This window comes from Cephus cinctus, unplaced genomic scaffold (genome assembly GCF_000341935.2).
Source record: "Cephus cinctus unplaced genomic scaffold, Ccin1 Ccin1_scaffold0168, whole genome shotgun sequence".
NCBI classification, from domain to species: Eukaryota; Metazoa; Arthropoda; class Insecta; order Hymenoptera; family Cephidae; genus Cephus; species Cephus cinctus.
In genome coordinates, this window is record NW_014332892.1 from 1,868,841 (window position 1) to 1,886,462 (window position 17,622).

At 41.5% G+C, this 17,622-nt stretch overlaps 1 protein-coding gene across 4 annotated transcripts; it reads right to left on the reverse strand.

Annotated features, from left to right (window-relative positions):
• Window positions 1-112: 112 nt before the first annotated feature.
• Window positions 113-17,346, reverse strand: LOC107264152. 4 transcript variants are annotated; one of them, XM_025081304.1, is made up of 19 exons: window positions 17,198-17,334; window positions 16,713-16,819; window positions 13,609-13,718; window positions 13,092-13,375; window positions 11,402-13,008; window positions 8,481-9,801; window positions 8,006-8,026; window positions 7,661-7,891; window positions 7,313-7,496; window positions 6,958-7,221; window positions 6,532-6,893; window positions 6,032-6,302; window positions 5,341-5,394; window positions 4,681-4,986; window positions 3,944-4,598; window positions 3,653-3,865; window positions 3,427-3,576; window positions 3,241-3,356; window positions 113-3,147 (listed from the first exon to the last, which is right to left on the reverse strand). In XM_025081304.1, the coding sequence occupies exons 4-19, from the start codon at window positions 13,352-13,354 to the stop codon at window positions 2,896-2,898; spliced, it is 6,270 nt and encodes a 2,089-aa protein (XP_024937072.1). In that variant the 5' UTR covers window positions 13,355-13,375; window positions 13,609-13,718; window positions 16,713-16,819; window positions 17,198-17,334; the 3' UTR covers window positions 113-2,895. The 4 variants fall into 4 exon arrangements, with proteins under 4 accessions (XP_024937072.1, XP_024937073.1, XP_015587575.1 ...); XM_025081305.1 differs by having other exon boundaries at window positions 11,402-13,005; window positions 16,713-17,345; XM_015732089.2 differs by lacking the exon at window positions 8,006-8,026 and having other exon boundaries at window positions 16,713-17,346.
• Window positions 17,347-17,622: the final 276 nt, after the last annotated feature.

The following is a 17,622-nucleotide window of genomic DNA, read 5'->3' on the forward strand; positions in this document are numbered from 1 at the left end:
AGCAAAAAATAATTAAATGTTTCTTGGTTCCCATGGAAACAAGAGCCCTCAGTTGTTTGACTGATAAACAGCAGTGGGGAATAAAAGTAACGTCGACGACAGATCATGGATGTAACGTACGAATGGTTTTTAATTAAAATCTTGAAGGGTATTCGTAAGTGACAATACTTTTGTTGTTGTTCTTGATATATTAAAAAGCTGTCGGATAACTACGTATCCAGATCTCGTTGGAAACGACATCGTTGAACGGGCTACTTCACTCGTGTAAAATAATTTAATTTAATGTATAATAATAAGTGAGGATATGTCACCCAGAAACGACTAACTAACTAACAGACTAAAGAACTAAAGAACTTAAAGTTTCGGCGCGGCTCCCGGCTTGTGATGTGCTCGCAAAATTGTTTGGCTTTTTCACATATACGCTTCTACGATACATCATCTCGTGAACGCTACGCAATACAATTTTCTCAAGCCATTCGTTGAAAATCGTCTAGAAAACTTATCCTTACAAATCAGTCGGTTTTCTTCAAGCTCATTTCGCTGCTCCCAAAGATATTGATTCACGTATATTTATTTTTAATCGAAGAACGCCGAGCGATGCCATCAGAAAAGCAGAAAGGGAAGTATTAGAAAGAAAAATGAACAACCCCTTGGATATGCTCTTGGCAAAAAATCGATACATCATCTACAGAGAAAAAGACGTTGCGAAAAATCTAAATTGAAAGTAAGAACTTGTGCTGTGACATTGAGATCTTGAATTTCAATTTTGAGCTTGCTCATTCTCGGGTTAGACCTCGCGACAAGCCTCGAGTTCGTAGCGAATAACGTTACAAAGTCTTATTAAAGAAGAAGATAAAGAAGAAAGATGACGAGGAAATGAAAATGAAGAAGCGTTATAAAAGTCATCGATAAATCGCACTGTTACAAAAAAATGGAGGACACCGATAAACATCCGAATTACCAAGCTATAACGTATAGACTATGAAGTATTATGACACTACAAATATGGTTTCCACTTTTTTTTAGTAATTACTTGGTAATTATTATTATCGTGCTATCGTTAACGTCAATAATCGTTAAATACATATTTATGTACAAAGTGTTCTCCAATCATTGGTATTTTGCTTATCCGATTTGTTTTTGCGCGTGGAGAGGAAGAAATAAATGTGAAAAATCGCTCGCGACTCACAAATCAACCGAACGGATAATCAAAACACTTTGTAACATTGGACATAAAACTTAAAGCTATTTATAAATAAGTACACGTACGTCAAAGTACGCTCGTCTAACACAGGCGCACGAAATTTTCAGCCAAACGGCCGCTATTATAAAAGCTACCTCAATAAAAAGACATGGAGAATCATCTTTTCCCGTTTGACTGATCCTTCTTCTTGTTTTTCGTTCACTCGATTTTCTCTTTAACACAGAATAACATCGTTAGACTACGTAACGTATCTGATAACATATCCAGCACTCACGCTCTCTCACGCATTCTATCGATCCTTTGGATCTTTTGATCTATCGGTTAATCTCATTCGTATTATTCACGCTTGGCACTTCAGTCGGGCTCTGACAAGCAGGACGTGTCTTTCAATTGTTTCTTAATATACGTGAGTGCTTCAATGAATTAATAAGTTTCTGAATTACAAAGAATAATTGTTTCGGTGACATTAATGCGAATCGTGGAGACGTTGTACAGCAGTGATTTTAAAGTTGTTTTATCTGATCGTTGATACGAAATGTGTCTTTGAGCAAAAATCGAAGTAAAAGATACACCGAGGAAGATACTAACGACGAAAGGATGAAAGAAATAATGGGGATCGAGTAAAGTGAAGATATTTGAAGTTGGTCGTGCCTACGCTTAGGACTACGATATTAATAATGTAATTGCCTTAGTTAATTAAAAAATTCGTTGATAGTTTATGAAATACCGTAAAAGGACAGCCATTTGTTTCTAGCAATAATCTTGCTAGTGTCTCCTTAGATTAACAATATGAGTTATCGATATTAGTTCGTTAAGATATTCTTTTTGAAATAAATTAAAAATAATTAAAAAAAAATCATCGGAATTTCGATAACATGATACTTGCTGTCTCGACTAGGAGACGTAGGTACAGTCACGAAAAAAAATTAATGAATAATACCTAACTTTGTTACAATTTTTTTTATCATTGGACATTTTCTAATATTTACGATACACGCGCATATACTCTTTCTTACATTCGGCAGACGCATACATGCACATACATACACGCATTGTGCGTATCGCATAACAGTACTCTCATTATCGCACGCACTTCTTTTTTCTAACGTGATCATCATCGATTATTAAATATCAATAGTAATTAGCCGTAGCGATAGCAATAATGTAGTGTAATAGTAGTAATTGCAGTAATTGTAGTAGTTGTAATAGAAGTAGTAGTGCTGCTGATAAATATAATAATAACAATGTATAATCGTAATAAAGAAATAGAAAAAATACGAAAACATAGTCGCTTTTCGTCGAGCATCCGTCTATTAATTTATCGTGACGTACGAATGTCCTATAATCTAAAAGTAACATGGCTTTGTAGATAATTTCACTGAATCAAGGACGAATTCTCTATTTTTTTTGACGGGCAAATCAATGCGTTACGATCAATCGTGTTGATGAGATTTTCTATGATCTTTAAATGGCTGATGGTCGACCCCGTCTAGTGAACAAAAGTTCGAGTAAGCGGTTGATGAAAATTGTAATGATCAGCCGTTGTAAATAAAGATGAACGAAGGTACGCTACGAGTAGCATTGGAATTTCGGTAGATCGGATAGATGAAGTTCCTGGAAACTCTGAATCTCTCTCGTTTCATACAAGATCAAAAAACTGACGATCCACTCGATATTTAATTAATCGTGAGTTACTTTTTTCGCGCCGCTTTTTCAGCTTTTCGGCGCATGCGCTCCAGTTCCTTACGCTCTTTACGTTCTCGATCTGCCTGCGCACGAAGTTCTTTTAATTTTCTCTTAAGGTGGGCCTTCTCCTCGCCTGAGATACCTAGAGCTTTGAGGTCTCTGGATTCTATTCGAAGAAGACTTGCACCGTTGATCCCTGCTTCGGCGAAACGATTCGCGTAACGTTCCAATCCCACTCCAGACACCCATTGACAAACCTGTGACACGTCGGGTGGAGATAAGAGGTGTTTCAATGTTTTTGAAGAGCCTTCGTAGAATCATATTTTAAAGAACGTTTTATTCCTACTTACTAGTTCTTTGCTCCACTCAGTGATTGGACTAATCGGAGCATTTTGCCAGAAGTGCGACTTCTTATCACCTAATCCGAAATCACTCGGATGTGGTGGTAACCATACTTCGCTTGAATCTGAAATAATAATTTATTTTTCTCTTCATTGTAATCGAGGTTCTTTTTATATATATGCTTAAGTAATTACCCGCACTTCCTGCTTTGGATGGACTGGGGTCCACAGCAGGAGGACTTATCGATCCGCCTGAGGATAAACTCGATGGAGAGCCTCCAGGATGATGCCAAGGTGCACTTCCAATTCCGATCAGACTCTGAGAAGGTACTGTTACTTTCTTCACTGTAATTACATTGAGAACATTGAAATTTAACAAGGAAACGCGTTACGTAATTTTGTTTTCAATTTTTGTCCTTACCTCTCTGATTAGCTTCACTCACGGCTTGTCTTATTTCTTCAACTAAATGATGCGTGACTAGGGTCGGGTCATTATTATGTGGATTGTTTGAATCGCTAAAATCCCCAGAACTTTCTCTCGAAGAGGAAACGTCGTTCCCTCCAAGTCTTCTTTCCCTCTCAGCCAGGACCTGTTTCAATTGCTCAGCCAGGGACGCGGGAGGTCCTGTCAAACCTGATCAACACAGTCAGTGTCATTAGTGCCAAGTAAATCCTAAAGTAATACAATTATCTCAATTTGACGTTATCGTACCCTTTTGCGAAGGTGGCCAGCTTTGTTCCGTCATAGCCCTGACTTGTGAGCTGATAGTACTGTGCTGGCGAATCATCGTAGAATGCGTCGACTCTAGGTGCTGCTTGCTCTTTTGCGAACTTATGGATGAACTACTGGAGTAGGAACTCAAGTTCGAAGGCTTCGAGGAAGAGTCATTAATCAGTCGATTATTACTGTCATGTTGAACTCCTGGTTTCGAGGAAGAATCATCATCGGTATTATCTCCGGATTCATCCAGTCCGTAATCCGAGCTGCTATTGCTCAATCCACCGGATCGCTTAGGAAGCTGACGATTCGCTAGTCCTCCTCTGCTCGCTAATTCAGCCTTGCTCTTTCCCGCAGAATTGTCTAGGAGGCGATGAGCAGGAACAGCACGATCCAGCTCTTCCTTCACCGGCAATGGCAACGGCAATTTCCTCTCAACGGTTGCCGTTTTGTCCCCATCATCCGGACTGCTCAGGTCAGACGTCTCTGTATCGGAAAGCTGACAACTCGTAGACGACGGAGGTGGTGGAAGTTGTCGCCTGGTTGGCTGAGGAGTTACGATCCTCGCTGTGGCCCCGTCATACGGTAATCGAACTGGCAAACCGAATCTCCGCTGTGTTTCCGTTAGTTCCACTTCTAAAGTAATTACCTGTGAATCAAAAGGATCCTTGAAGATCACCGACCAATACTAAGCCTGAAAACTTTACTTAATCAGCCATCGATGACCGTACCCTGTCTTTTAGACTTTTGACGAGAGCGTTGTACTCGGTGTCCTTCTCCTGGAGCAGTTGTTGATAAAATTCATCCCGGGCGGCAATATCTGTCCTGAGCTCTCGTGCTGCTCTCCTCGCCCGTGCATATTTCTGCTGCAATGCTGCATTCTGTGCTGTAGCCTGCGTGAGCATCTCTCGCGCTGCAGACAGATCCTGTCGTGCCGCACCTAGGGCTCGTTCGGATTCGTGTAATCGCAGACCGGACTCACGCAACTTTGCCGCATATTCTTCGCTACCTGCACCGCTGTTCTCCAATTCCACCAACTGTGAATAACGAAAAGATGCAGTTCTTTAAAAAGTAGAGACTTTTATTAGACTTGTGAGCTGTCACGACTGTACAATGTTATATTAGCAATGGGACTTTATTAGAAAAGCTTAAGCTACACCAAGTCATGAATAAATACGGATATGAAACATGCGAGGGTTAACATAGGACGCAGGATAATGATAATGACAATACATTTGTTATATTAATATTATACCTACTAGCTATTTTTCGTACGGTATGTTAATAGGGATTATTAAATGGCTCAAGAGGATAACTTACGTTGTAGGAGACGTAGTGTTCTATATTGTCTGTTAGAACTCTATTGTAATAAATAACAAGAATGTAATTACCTTCGCCTTGAGCTTTTCCACCTCTCCGTCGGCTAGTGCGAGCTTATATTGACTCTGCAAGCAGCCAATAATACGCACGACACATAAGCAAAACCCCAAAAATATTCATACTGAAAAATCGCTAACAGGCTCAAACCTTTGAAAGGATTTTGGAGCGAGATTTTGCCAGTTTATGTTTCTATTCGGAAATCAGTGTCAATGACCGGCTACAAACTGATTTCAAGGTTCAGATATGAAATATTCTTTTGTGATGAATACATCCAGCAAAGACCTTGCGAGTTTCATTTTGTACAAGACTACCAACATCTAGGATACCGTTCTCTCTATGCTCACACATTTTCTAAAGAAAATTTTATTTTTCTTAACTAGCAACATTTAAACACCCAAAAAATTGTATGTACAGCAGAAAGAGTGATAAGAGTCGGTGATGAACAACGATGAAAAATGTATACCAAACTATAATACAGCACGTACAACACCAAACAACGTTAAGCATACAGAGTAGGATTTTTATGATGCTAGGAGAAGGGAAGTTCGCGATGATCACTTGTCAGTCCAGGTCATCGGGTTTCCCAATTTTCCAAAAAAAAAAAAATGTAATATCTTCACAACGAGGCCATCGTTCTGTGTAATCTCGGTGTGAATTCAAGTAACTGTACTACTAGTGATAACTTGGAACGATCTAAGGTACCTCTTGCAAGAGCATTCTGAGACTGTCGACGTCACTCTGCGTGGTGGTTGTCGAATGTGGTGGTAACGAGGAACTTATGATCGGCGATCTACTCCTACTTGATGGCGACAAGTACGCTTCGATTGGACTGTGGGGAGGATCACCTTCCGAACAGGAAGACATAGCCGGTGATCCAGGAATACCTCCAGGCATTCCCATTCCGCTGCTCATTGAATTGTCATCGCCTTCTCGTTGTCCGTCCGGCGAATTTTCCTCAGAGAAATTCAGTCTCCTGCATCCAGAGATCAAGTAGTTTAATACAAAAAAAAGCCAGAGTAATATTTTCTTTCACGAAATTCACTCAAGTCTATTTTCCCTCAGCACTCCAGGAGACCTCAGGCGCTCGCTGGAGTGGCCGTAAGTTTTCGTCAGCGAAAGTTTGCGAGCAAGGATAAACCATCATTGGGAAATTTATTGTAATTTGAAATGATAAACCACAGAGTAGCAGCAATCAATTATACCTGTTTGTATTATTGCTGGCTTGTTCCCGTTCTCTGTCTGCCTGTAAGCTTTGCCGAATGAGCATAGCTACCTCTGAGTTCCGGGGATCTCGTTCTCTGCCAATCAAGAAGCGCACGAGACCCGAAGTGTTCCGAAGGACACTGGCAGCGTAAGCCTGAGTAACACCGACGAGGGATTTCCCATCGACCTCCACGATTTGGTCATTTACTTGAATCCTGCCTTCCCTGGCTGCAGCTCCCTTTTCTGTTATAGTTTTCACGAAGATACCCAATTTCTCAAGACCCGCGTCGGCACCCACGCCCATTCCGATTATGCTAAGTCCAAGACCTTCCGGACCCTTCATTAGCTCCACAGGGAATACCTAGTACCAATCGTTCAATTAGTCACTGACAATACTCTCCCATCAACTATCTCGAGATCGTTACCTCCATTTTTTCTACACGTTTCTCCAGTTCGTACTCCGCACTTGCAGCGACGGGATCAACGTCCTCGTTGCGCCGATCGTACTCGTTCACGGAATGCGTCGAATAAACTCTCATGGGTCCCGTGTCGAAGGAAACCTTCGAGTTTTTTTTAAAGGAAATCATGGGTGGCAGTTCCTCTTCCTCGTCCTCGGATTCAGGAATACCAGCGACCTCCATCCAGAAGTGGCCATCCTCGAAATAATGCACACCGTTCTCCACGAGGATCTAGTCAAATTCATGAAATTCATCTTACAATCTGTGAAAGTAATATTAGAGTTGTTCAAAAAATGTGTTATAAAATTAATCAATGATTTACAATCTTTCCCCGGGCAGGCTGGTACTCGTCCTGATGCTCGGTCTCAGTGTCATCATTCGTTTCCTGAGTATCATTCAGACTACTGACCGAGCCTAGAAGTCCGCTCTCACTACCAGTAACAGAGCCCACTTGGCTTTCCGTCAAAGAGTCTATCGTCAGATCGCTGCGTGATCTATGAGACAGACTGAAATTGGCTGAAATTAATAACGAATCGAGAAGTCTCAACGTAGCCTAAAATTTTCAATCTCCTCTCGAATGACAATTATTAAAAGAAATCAAAGTGCAGAAGCAGGAAAAGCGACTGAACATTCAAGACCATGATGCAAACGTTACTTTATGATAATTCACCTGCAGTCCTGAGTTGTACTATTGATGAGGCTAGAATCCGGAGCAGAGAGGACATCAGAGAGCCAATCCGGAGTATTGTCCTGTTCTTCCCTATCCTTGTCCTTGTCCTTCTCCTTATTTTTGTCCAACCTTTTCTCCTCCTCGGCAGTAGCAGGAGCCGTGGTGCTAGTAGGTGACAACAATCTTGCTATTTCTTGGGCCTCTTCGTCCGACAGGAGTGCCGAGCCTTGTCTAGTTTATCATTTTTACCATTGACTTTGATCTCAGCTCGTTTTTCATTAAAACTATTAAAATTATTATAATGGCAAGGGGGGCAGCGTTGCAAAGGAATGTCCCTCTACTCACCTTATCTTTTTCTCCAATATGCTGCAAAGTCCAGGAGGCACATTGTTGTTTCATCACAGGCACATATCGAATTGAATACAGAAGACAAGTTAGAATAGACCAACGGAAAGTTCTAGATTACTCAGGAAGGTGCATGAGCTTTAATGAAAATGAAAAATTTAATGAACGAACAAAAAAAAAGTGATAGCTCGCATTGCGCAAGCTCAACGAATGAAACGCGATGGCAGGAATTTGAAGGAATAAAATGAAAATGACTCGTGTTGCTTATCTATTTTCTATGTTAAGAAAGCAGAGCATGCTGCGGTTGGCGATGGACGTTAGTAGAGCATCAAAAAATAGATAACCCTCAGCTCAAGTCGATGATTTAGGACCTTCCTACTTTTCGATCCTGACATTAGTAGAATGAAACGCCAGGTCGATTCTATTTGCTTCCTCTACTATGATGACTTGATAAATCATTAATTTTATTGCTTACCGAGAACTCAGCAAATTCTCAGCCTCGTCGGCTGTCATTGTATCCGGCGTCATCGGCGTCACCGAGGCTACAACGTTCTTGTTCGGTACTCTTGCTGGCATTTCCTGTTGCCCGTTCAGGCTTCGATTCTCCAAGGAAGTGAGACTCTCCAAATTTGTTATGGTTTTGGCATCGCTAGAATCGCTATCTTCTACGAGGCTATTCTCGGAGTCCTTTTGCTCATCCGCGGAGCTGGGATCCTGGTACTTCTGTGAGATCAGGGCTGCTGCCTGTGACTGAGATTTGTTTGAACTTTGCGTCAAATTCGAGCTGCCAGTCTCCGACAGTCGCAACTTCGCCATCTCAGCTTTCAGTTTCTCTTGTTCCCAAGTAGTCTGCGGCTGCTCTGAATCGTCCAGGGGATCCTTCCTTGAGCCAGTTGCAGGACTTTCCACGTGGCTGGATCTGATCAAGCTGCTCGGATCAAACGCGGAACCAGAGACTTTGCTACTGTCGTTGAGATTGCTCCTCGTGGAAGTGGTCAACGCATCGGAGGTACATTTTGTCTCGTTAGGCACGCTTTCCTCACTAGCACCGGACTGCTTAATGGAATTAGCCTTAGTGCGATTACTAGGAACAACCGGATATTGATTTGTACTCGAAGATGATTTGTCCAGGACATCCGCCTTGTGTTCCGCCTCGGTGAAACTTGATCGTTTTTCCGTAACTTCTTCCTTGTTCTTCGCCAATTTCTCTCGCACAGACACCTTTATCTGATCGTTACGCGCATTGGCCACTGTCTTCTGACAGTGAGTCTCGTGCATCGTAAGCTTCTCTGAGACAGCTTCTACCATTGACTTTTCCTTCTCCGTCTTCTCCTCGTCCTGTACGGTAGTCGTGACCGTCGCTTGCTGAAACTTGTAAACGCCATCCTGCGATTTATCCTCGCACTTCACCTGTTGCAGATGGCTCTCTGATATTAGCTGCTGCTTTTCTTCAGCTGCTCCCGGTCGACCCGTTACTTTCGATTCTGATTTCTTCCTGCTCGTCGTAGACGTTTCTTGGGACTGTTGAATTCGTTTGGTATAAGGCGAGGGTATCGGTATATCCTTGTGTTCCAAGGGTGGAAATTCCTGATCCGAACTGACGACAGAAGGTGGTCGTTGTCCCAGTCCAGCCGCTGGTAGCTCGACTCGCACGTGAGAACGCCGTATGACCGTCGCTGTGTCGGTCTCGCTGAACTTTGACTCCTTTTCCGTATTAATCTCATCGACCAGGATCTTCTCTGTGTAGCTCGTCGGCTTCTCGGGCTCCTCCGTTTCCAAATCATAGCTGTTACGTCCTTGAACGATAAAGTTACTCAAAGTTAGACTTACCACCAATCTTGCTTTGGCAGCAGCAACAAGTCCTAACGATGCCGTGGCTATCTCCTACGTATCTAGTATAGTGAATATATGAAATTTAATTTAAAAACAAAAGGATCTTTTACACAATTCTTTTTCTTTAAATACCTCGACAATCGATACACAGCAGGCGAAGGCACATAGCACTTTGGTCGAATAATTTGGTCCTTTCTTCTTATAAATTTTTTCAGAGGATATCTAATACTTTCAGGACCTAGACATCCGTATCCGGTTAATAAGTTTCTGATATTAAACTAGGACAAAAGCCACTCGTCCAGACGACTACAGGCAAACTTCTCCTTGTCATGCGTGGGCGTGCATCGCTGGAATGCCAAACATCTCACCAAAAATATATCGAAGCACACAGAACCGAACGAAAAACATGTATCAAGGGAATATCCTATAAAAAATCCATCGACTCGTTAGCTTTCAGACGTTCAGACGCGCGCGGCGTTCGGTCACGATTTACTTAATATTCTATAGATTTTCCTGTGTGGATCCTCGACATCATTATTCGGCACGACGCATTGACAACAGCAAATCAGAAGACATGCGTCAAGGACTTGAGTGCAGGTGCACTTCATTTAATCAGAGAACCATAAACGATCGACTATAAAGAATTAATTATAATCCTTCACGGTGTTTAGACATCGTCAGAAATTGTTTAAAATCTTTATACACAAGTCCCGTAATTGTTTAGACTCTTTGATTGCTGGCATTGCGGCTTATTGTGCACTTTGAAAGAACGTACGTTCTCATTTGAAAGCATGGAACGTACAGAAATCGGGTATTTTTGCACAGAGTCGTTCGTCAAGAGAAAATACTCAGGGATTTTTCAAGTACTTCGATCACGCAAAAGCCGCGAGGTACAAGCAGACAGATGCCGAACAGGGCTCATACTGATTTCTATAAATAATGCAGTTGAGACTGGTAGGAGAAGTCTGAGAGCAGGAGAAACTGGAGAGAAGGGGACGACCTCTGGTACTCTCACTTTTACTTTTTAGTATTTTGGCAGGCTGCCACTTAGCATAAGGTAGTCACTGGCCACGGCCGTCCTTTGAATAACTCCAATCGGCATGGGAACGCATCCTTAGTATTTTTAGTGCTTTTTGTATTATTAGTACTTTCTATTTGTTTGGTGTTCCCTTCCATTTTCAAATTTTTGCGTAGGCGTCATTCACGGTATAGATTTGTGGTAGTCTTTCTTTGCTGATACAGATGACAAGTAATACAAGCAATTTTAAAGCGGCTATACCTCTTCTTTTTCAATTGTTCTTATCCAAATTTTCGTTACTGGGTAAATCAAGATGTATAATACTAAATTTCAATGACGTCATTCATCAATTCATCTTGCTAATTTCATTGATATTTACACAAGGAAGAAAAACAGAAGACATGTGGGCCCCAAGTTTTTGACTATTTAACAAATGGAGTTTTTGAAAGTGATAAAGGTTTCATGAAACAAAATAATAAATGTAATATGCATATGATTGTTCGAAAGTAGCTTCAGTGAACTAAAGTAAGATTTCAGTTGCTTACCGGTTTGAATTTTTTCCGGAATCTCTTTCTCTGCTTTCTCTTCCTTGCTTTCCTTCGACGGGGAACTCGGTGAGCTCATACTTGAGGATGCACTATCCGTTCCTCTTGATGACGGCCTCAGCTCACCCTCTGGTGATCTTGACATTTCTATCCTTTTGGCTTCGGACATATTTTCTTTCCTCTTCACGGTGTCTACACTTGGTCTCGCCCAATCCGGTCGTGAATCGGTCCTAACGATTTCATTCCTGGTTCCGGTGATCAGCGAATCTCTGGAAGACCGGAGATCCGCAGCGTTCTTAAGGAGCTCCTCATTTTTGGCCAGCCATTCATTCTTCCAGTCGGAAGTTTTAGCTGGCGAACGGACTGGAGTCGTAGATGGATAATTGGAGTATTCTGGCACATCTAACTCCTCGCTATCTATCCTGATTTTGTTCTCGGACTTGTTGGTAATCGTTACATTCTCCATAGAGATACTCCGAGCTGGACTCGAGACGTTAATCGCTTGCTCGTTAGGAGAAACGTGCGATTTTATTGGCTGAGAGTCTCTCTCGAGACCTGTTCCATTTTTCGGAATAACTTTTGACCCGGTAAACTCATTAGATTTTGCACTTTTCTGAACAGCAGCACTCTTTGACGAATCCACATTTTTTTGACTGACCTTACCCGTTACTCCCTTTTGCACAACTGCGTATTCCGGTAACGTAGAGTCCTGGTGCTTTTGCACCTGATTCACTTGACACTTGGAAATATCTCGTTGATCTTCGTGATTTCGCGTTGAGTTGTTGTTAGCTTGAGCATTCGAACCTTTTTGAACGACAGCATACTCCGGCATCGCGGGCGTACTGTCCGAATGCTTATTGATGGTCGCGTATTCGGGGGTCTCTGGGTAATCCGGGCTGCTAGGGCTGATCGAAGCTATACTGGCTGGACGTTCCTTCCTTAAATTACCTGTAGAGGAATTCCTGGTTGGCGGTGGCGGTGGAGGTGGTGAAACATTAGGGGAAGGTCTGGTGGAACAAAAACTCGCTGACCTAGTGGCCAAAGGATTAACTGAATCCGATGATCTCTTAACATCGTTTTCATGACTGACAGCTGTCTGTGTATGCCCTGCCGTACCATTCCCATCCATGCTAATCCTGTTTGAATTTTGATTCAACGAAGTTTGCACAATGGACCGGTTCGGATCCGAATTGAACCTACTCGGCCTCGTCTTTGAAAAGTGACTCGTCCAATTTTTCTGCTTCTCTATCAACTCTTTAGGATTTAATCTTCTCTCTGGTTTCTCAGGCTTTTCCGGTTTCTCATCCAATCGATTTTCTTTCCCATGATTCTTCTCAAATTTATCGTACTTTCCGAAACCGACTCGTGGCCTCAGCCTGTCCGCCATAACATCCGGACCATGTGAGTGTCCATTCTCAAAGTGACGTTCAGCATTAAGAGCCGGTACGCTAGCACTCCAATTGCTCAAGTGATCCCTTGTTCCTGGAGGAGACGGGGATCGCGGTCGTGGCGACCTGGCAGGTGAGGTGCACCCGGAGCCTGAATTTGCTGAACTCGAACGTGAACGCAATCCATGCAAATTCGGAGGTTTCGCCGTTCGATCGCTGCTACAAAATAGAAAATAAGAACAATTACTTTCTCTGACAACAAGTAAAAGATAACTAACGGTAAACAAGTAGTTTCTACTTACGGCCGATTAGGCTTGTTCTCCTCGCCGAGTTTCTCAAACAATGCTCGCGCATTGTTGAATCGCGCTACGTGGCTCTCTGTCCTGACAACTGTCACCTGGGTCGGCGATTCCTTTAACGGCGCTGGCGGCTCCTTAAAACCTTCGGAGAGTATTGTATTTGTACGATGACTAAGATTCTCGAGCTGGGGCTTCGGTTGGAATATGTTCGCTATCGCCGAGACCTTCGAGCCCCCCATGCGTTTCTTTTCTTCCAGCGCTGCCATATTTTCTTTGCTGCTCACGCTCTGATAATAATTGAAATTAACGTTATTAGGTATCCAATTTTTTTTCTACAGACAAATACACGGTAGTGCTACACTGCGCGAAGTGGAATTTCCAAGATACGATGATACGATAATACTCTCAAGATAGACTGATAAGGAAGTAGATTATTAACGAAACAGTCTCTGCTTCCAAGATAACTCCATGCGCCAACGTGACGATACATTTTATTTTCTCCACGAAGATATATGCATACCTGCCACCTTCCTTAGATCTTTTGCAATTGGAGGTTGCTCTGTAACGCGCAATGCTTCAGCCCATTGTCATTAGCGTAGGTCATTCTTGATCCTCTTCAATTTTCAAAGTCTGCAAAAGCAAAGGACACGAGATTATTTTTAAAAATCTGAGAACACGATGAGTAGGTGGACAGCAATTTCAACGCCCCTGATAAATCTTCTCTTAGAAACAGGTGCGCTCACACCGAGGATTTCTGGTCAATGAACATTGAACGTCATCGATTTGAGCGACCTTTATTGAATTTCTATATCACGCATGGGGCTCCTCCAGAGTGATGAACTCATTCGTGCGATCTGAAGGCATTAAGACCTTTTGCAAAATAACTCCAAGGGGCCCATCTCCGTGTACCTGAAGCCGATAATTCATTCTCGCAATGATACGCACGTCAAAGGCACGTCCCATTGATCAGCTAGAATTGATAATAGATAAAAGGACTTTTCGTCTGGACTATTAATAGACGGATTGCACGTACAAGAACGATAGTAAAAATCTTCCGAAGATTAGAGATCGAAGATGCTCTCTCATTGGTATCCCTAATTTTAGGCAGGTTCTATGAAAATGATCTTTGATAAGTCTTTGTGACTCTCAGCTAAAAATGGTTTAAGTCAGAGTTAAGTGGGAGACATGGTATCCTATAGAGGTGGGTGGGTCTTGTCTGGGCTTCGACCCTCCAGCCATCCAACCACCCAGCCACCCATCCACAGAACCACACGGCCACACGGCCACACGATACACTGTACTTCCACAATCAATACTTGAGTCCTGTTCTCCTCTCTGACTCTGACTCTGTCTTTGCTTCGGTTTGACAAACGGTTTTACAAACATTAAGAATATGCATTATGAACTGGATTGGGTAACCCAGTAATGGTCGCAGCATCTTTTAAAATACACCAGACGCTTCTTAACATGACGAACTAAATCCTTTGGACGTTACGAATCAACAAGGTAAAACTGCTCGCGAAGGTGGATCGATAAATTTCCATTTTTACACCTTTGTCTCCAGTATATTCCAAGTCAATTTCCTGGCAGCCATTTAAAGCTTTTAAGCTATCAGATATTAATGTCTGTAAACTTCTGTTCGTCATTCTTTTCTCCACGTTCCTTTTCAAGAAGATTGATCGTGAGACTCAAATGACTTCCGACTGTAATATCCTAGACAATTTCATAAACTGTGTATTCCGTGCAATCAAAAAGGCCTAAAGCTCATGAGGAAACTTTAAGCTTAACGCAGCTTCGAAATTTAATTTATTAATGGATGGTGTACTTGACACGGAAGAACAGCCTTGAACCCGGGTCCTTGAACCAGACTCCGATTGTAACGAAGCGACCTTCTGCAACCGTTACTTTCTCGGATATTCTGTTTTCAAAGAACGTTTCATTATATTGGAAAAACGCCTATTTAATAACGTACAACGATCCTTGACCACGTTCAGGGATTAACACAGACAACATCATAAACAGATGAGCTTTTTAGAAAGGTTCAAGGTTCAGCACTGAAGATGAATTTCTTGGCAAATATCGAAATCTTGACGTCGAGGTGCCACGATTGGAAATAGTGTCACACCAGCACGTACAGTTACGCTTTTACGCTTTTCGCATACTAATGTACTCGTGCATTCCTCTTGCCTAATCTCATTCCGTTTAAATGATTCGATTTCTGGTTTTGGTTCTCCATCGTAATTTTTACCGTTGAATACAAAGAAAAAATGGTAATCAATCACGAATTCCTGGTATACCAATTGTCACGAGAAGTCCATTTCGGTCAATTCATAGGCTTGCTCTTATCAAGGATTTCTTATCGGAATTGCACTTCTGTCCTTCCTCTTCGTCTTCTTTCGAAAACTATTTGCATTGTGCAAACTACTATTAATTTGCAGGTTGCAATCGATAACTGAAACTGCTTGTCGCCTGTGATATAACAAAATAATAGTGATTCACACTCCGTTTCGATAATGCAAGAACAATTGAAATCTGCTATGACAGCAGTTCTGTAGAACGTGATAAAGTGAATCACTTTTTCAAAAATATTACTAACTTTCGTCATTCAAACAAGGTGTTGCATTACAATTTGGACTTGACAGAAGTGAAACTTAATATACCAAAGGTCTGCATGTTTACCTCTAAACTCACTGAGGTATCTCTCACAGACTGTATAGGTATATGAGTTTATTTGTCAAATAAAACATTGCATAACTATAATATATGCAATAAATGAATTTTTGACACAATTTATTGATCTTTAATGTAGGAAGTAACGTTCGAGCTTTTTTTAGAATTAGACACAGGAAAAGTATATGACCTTTCGTACGAATTGAAATGGCAGCTTTTCAGTGGTCTAAAAGGGTAAATTAATTGGCAATGCTTGCAAGGCAAGTAACTGAAATAGAAGTCCTAATTCAAAAAGCCAAATATGTAACGGACAACGCATTGTAATCAAATAATTATTTAAACAGAGCAACGTAATAATAGGTTGTCTTCCGAATGTTCAGTGTCAGGATAATTTAGATAATCTAAGAATATATTTTTTTTACAGTGTTCCTTATAAAACTAGACGCTGCTGTGAATAATAATTATATGTAAATCTCTATCCATGTATGGCTCTCCAATGTCACATACCAATGTTAAGATTATCTGAATATGTTTATTTTTAAGCGCGAAACTCCCTGCACTTGAATTCACTATAATTTTCGCATAAAAATTAACGGTCATTTATCGGCACAAAAGCTTCGTTTGAAGTATGAAGATCGAAGAGAACGAATTAACGACAAGGTCCGCAAGAAATTGGACGTAATTCTAAAATCATGTTGGAGGTTTAATTAAATGCAAATTACATTCCAATCGCCATTAGAGGCCAGTGACCGTTGGAGCCATGGACCATACCGAAATTTTTCGCGCTTTCGTGAAGGCGATCGAATCTCTCTTGGCACGCGCACTTCTTCACTCCGGAACTCAGAAATCTTTGCTGTTTCGCAACGGAGATTGTCCTAGGCCTTGGCGCGGGTCTTCGTCTTACGATTGAGAGAGAAAAAAAGATATTGCTCTAGAATTATATGCAGGACTCACCAGAGGTGTCACCATGTGCACGGAAGCATTTCCTCCAGCGAAGATATCAGAAGAACGAGAAGTCTTGTGAATTTGTTGTCTAGCTGGCTTCCACGAATGACTCCACTCTTGCTTATGTCACAGGCAACATTGAGGAGTTGACGGAGTCACCGGATAAGGACAAAAATTTACGTGAATACAGGAAGAGATACGAGTGGATATGGAAGAATAGATTAATAGATAGATCTATATATATGTTTGTCTATGGAGTAAGAGAGATAGAGAGAGATAAAGTTCGTGAGAGAGACAAAGTAAAAGAGAGAACACTAGTATTTCGCGGCTCTGTCAACTCTAGTGAACACTGCTTGGAGTTCGCGTTCGTGACAGACGCTTATTTTCGCGGATTTTATTCTCGTTTCTTCAAATATCAACGCTCGTTCGGCTAGCGGATATTGTCTTGAATGTCACGCTCTCAACTAGGAATTTTTCAACGGGCTAATAATTACTTTCAATTTGATTCAGCTCCGATTTTTCGAGCGCAAAACACTTTCACGACCGGCTGGGAGCTGCCCGTGTCAACAACCCGTGAAAAATGGCCCAAGATGGTCGCTATCCTATTTAAAGATGGCGACTTTCACAGCATAGGGATATTTCGTTTTACGCTTTTAAATGCAATACATCAATCGTCAGAAAGATTTTTCTAATGATAAATTATTCTTATATTTATATTCTTTAATTGTGAAGCGTTATGTTTTAATAATTCAGTGTACGACTCACATCGTTATAAGGTTGAAACCACCTCAATATCCACTGCTTCTCTAGCAGAAAACGTGTACTTTTTTGTTGATAATGAAATTGCAGGAGATACATATTGTGAATGTTTAAAGGATACAAATAAAATTTCGTGCTCCTCCAATTTAATGATAATTTA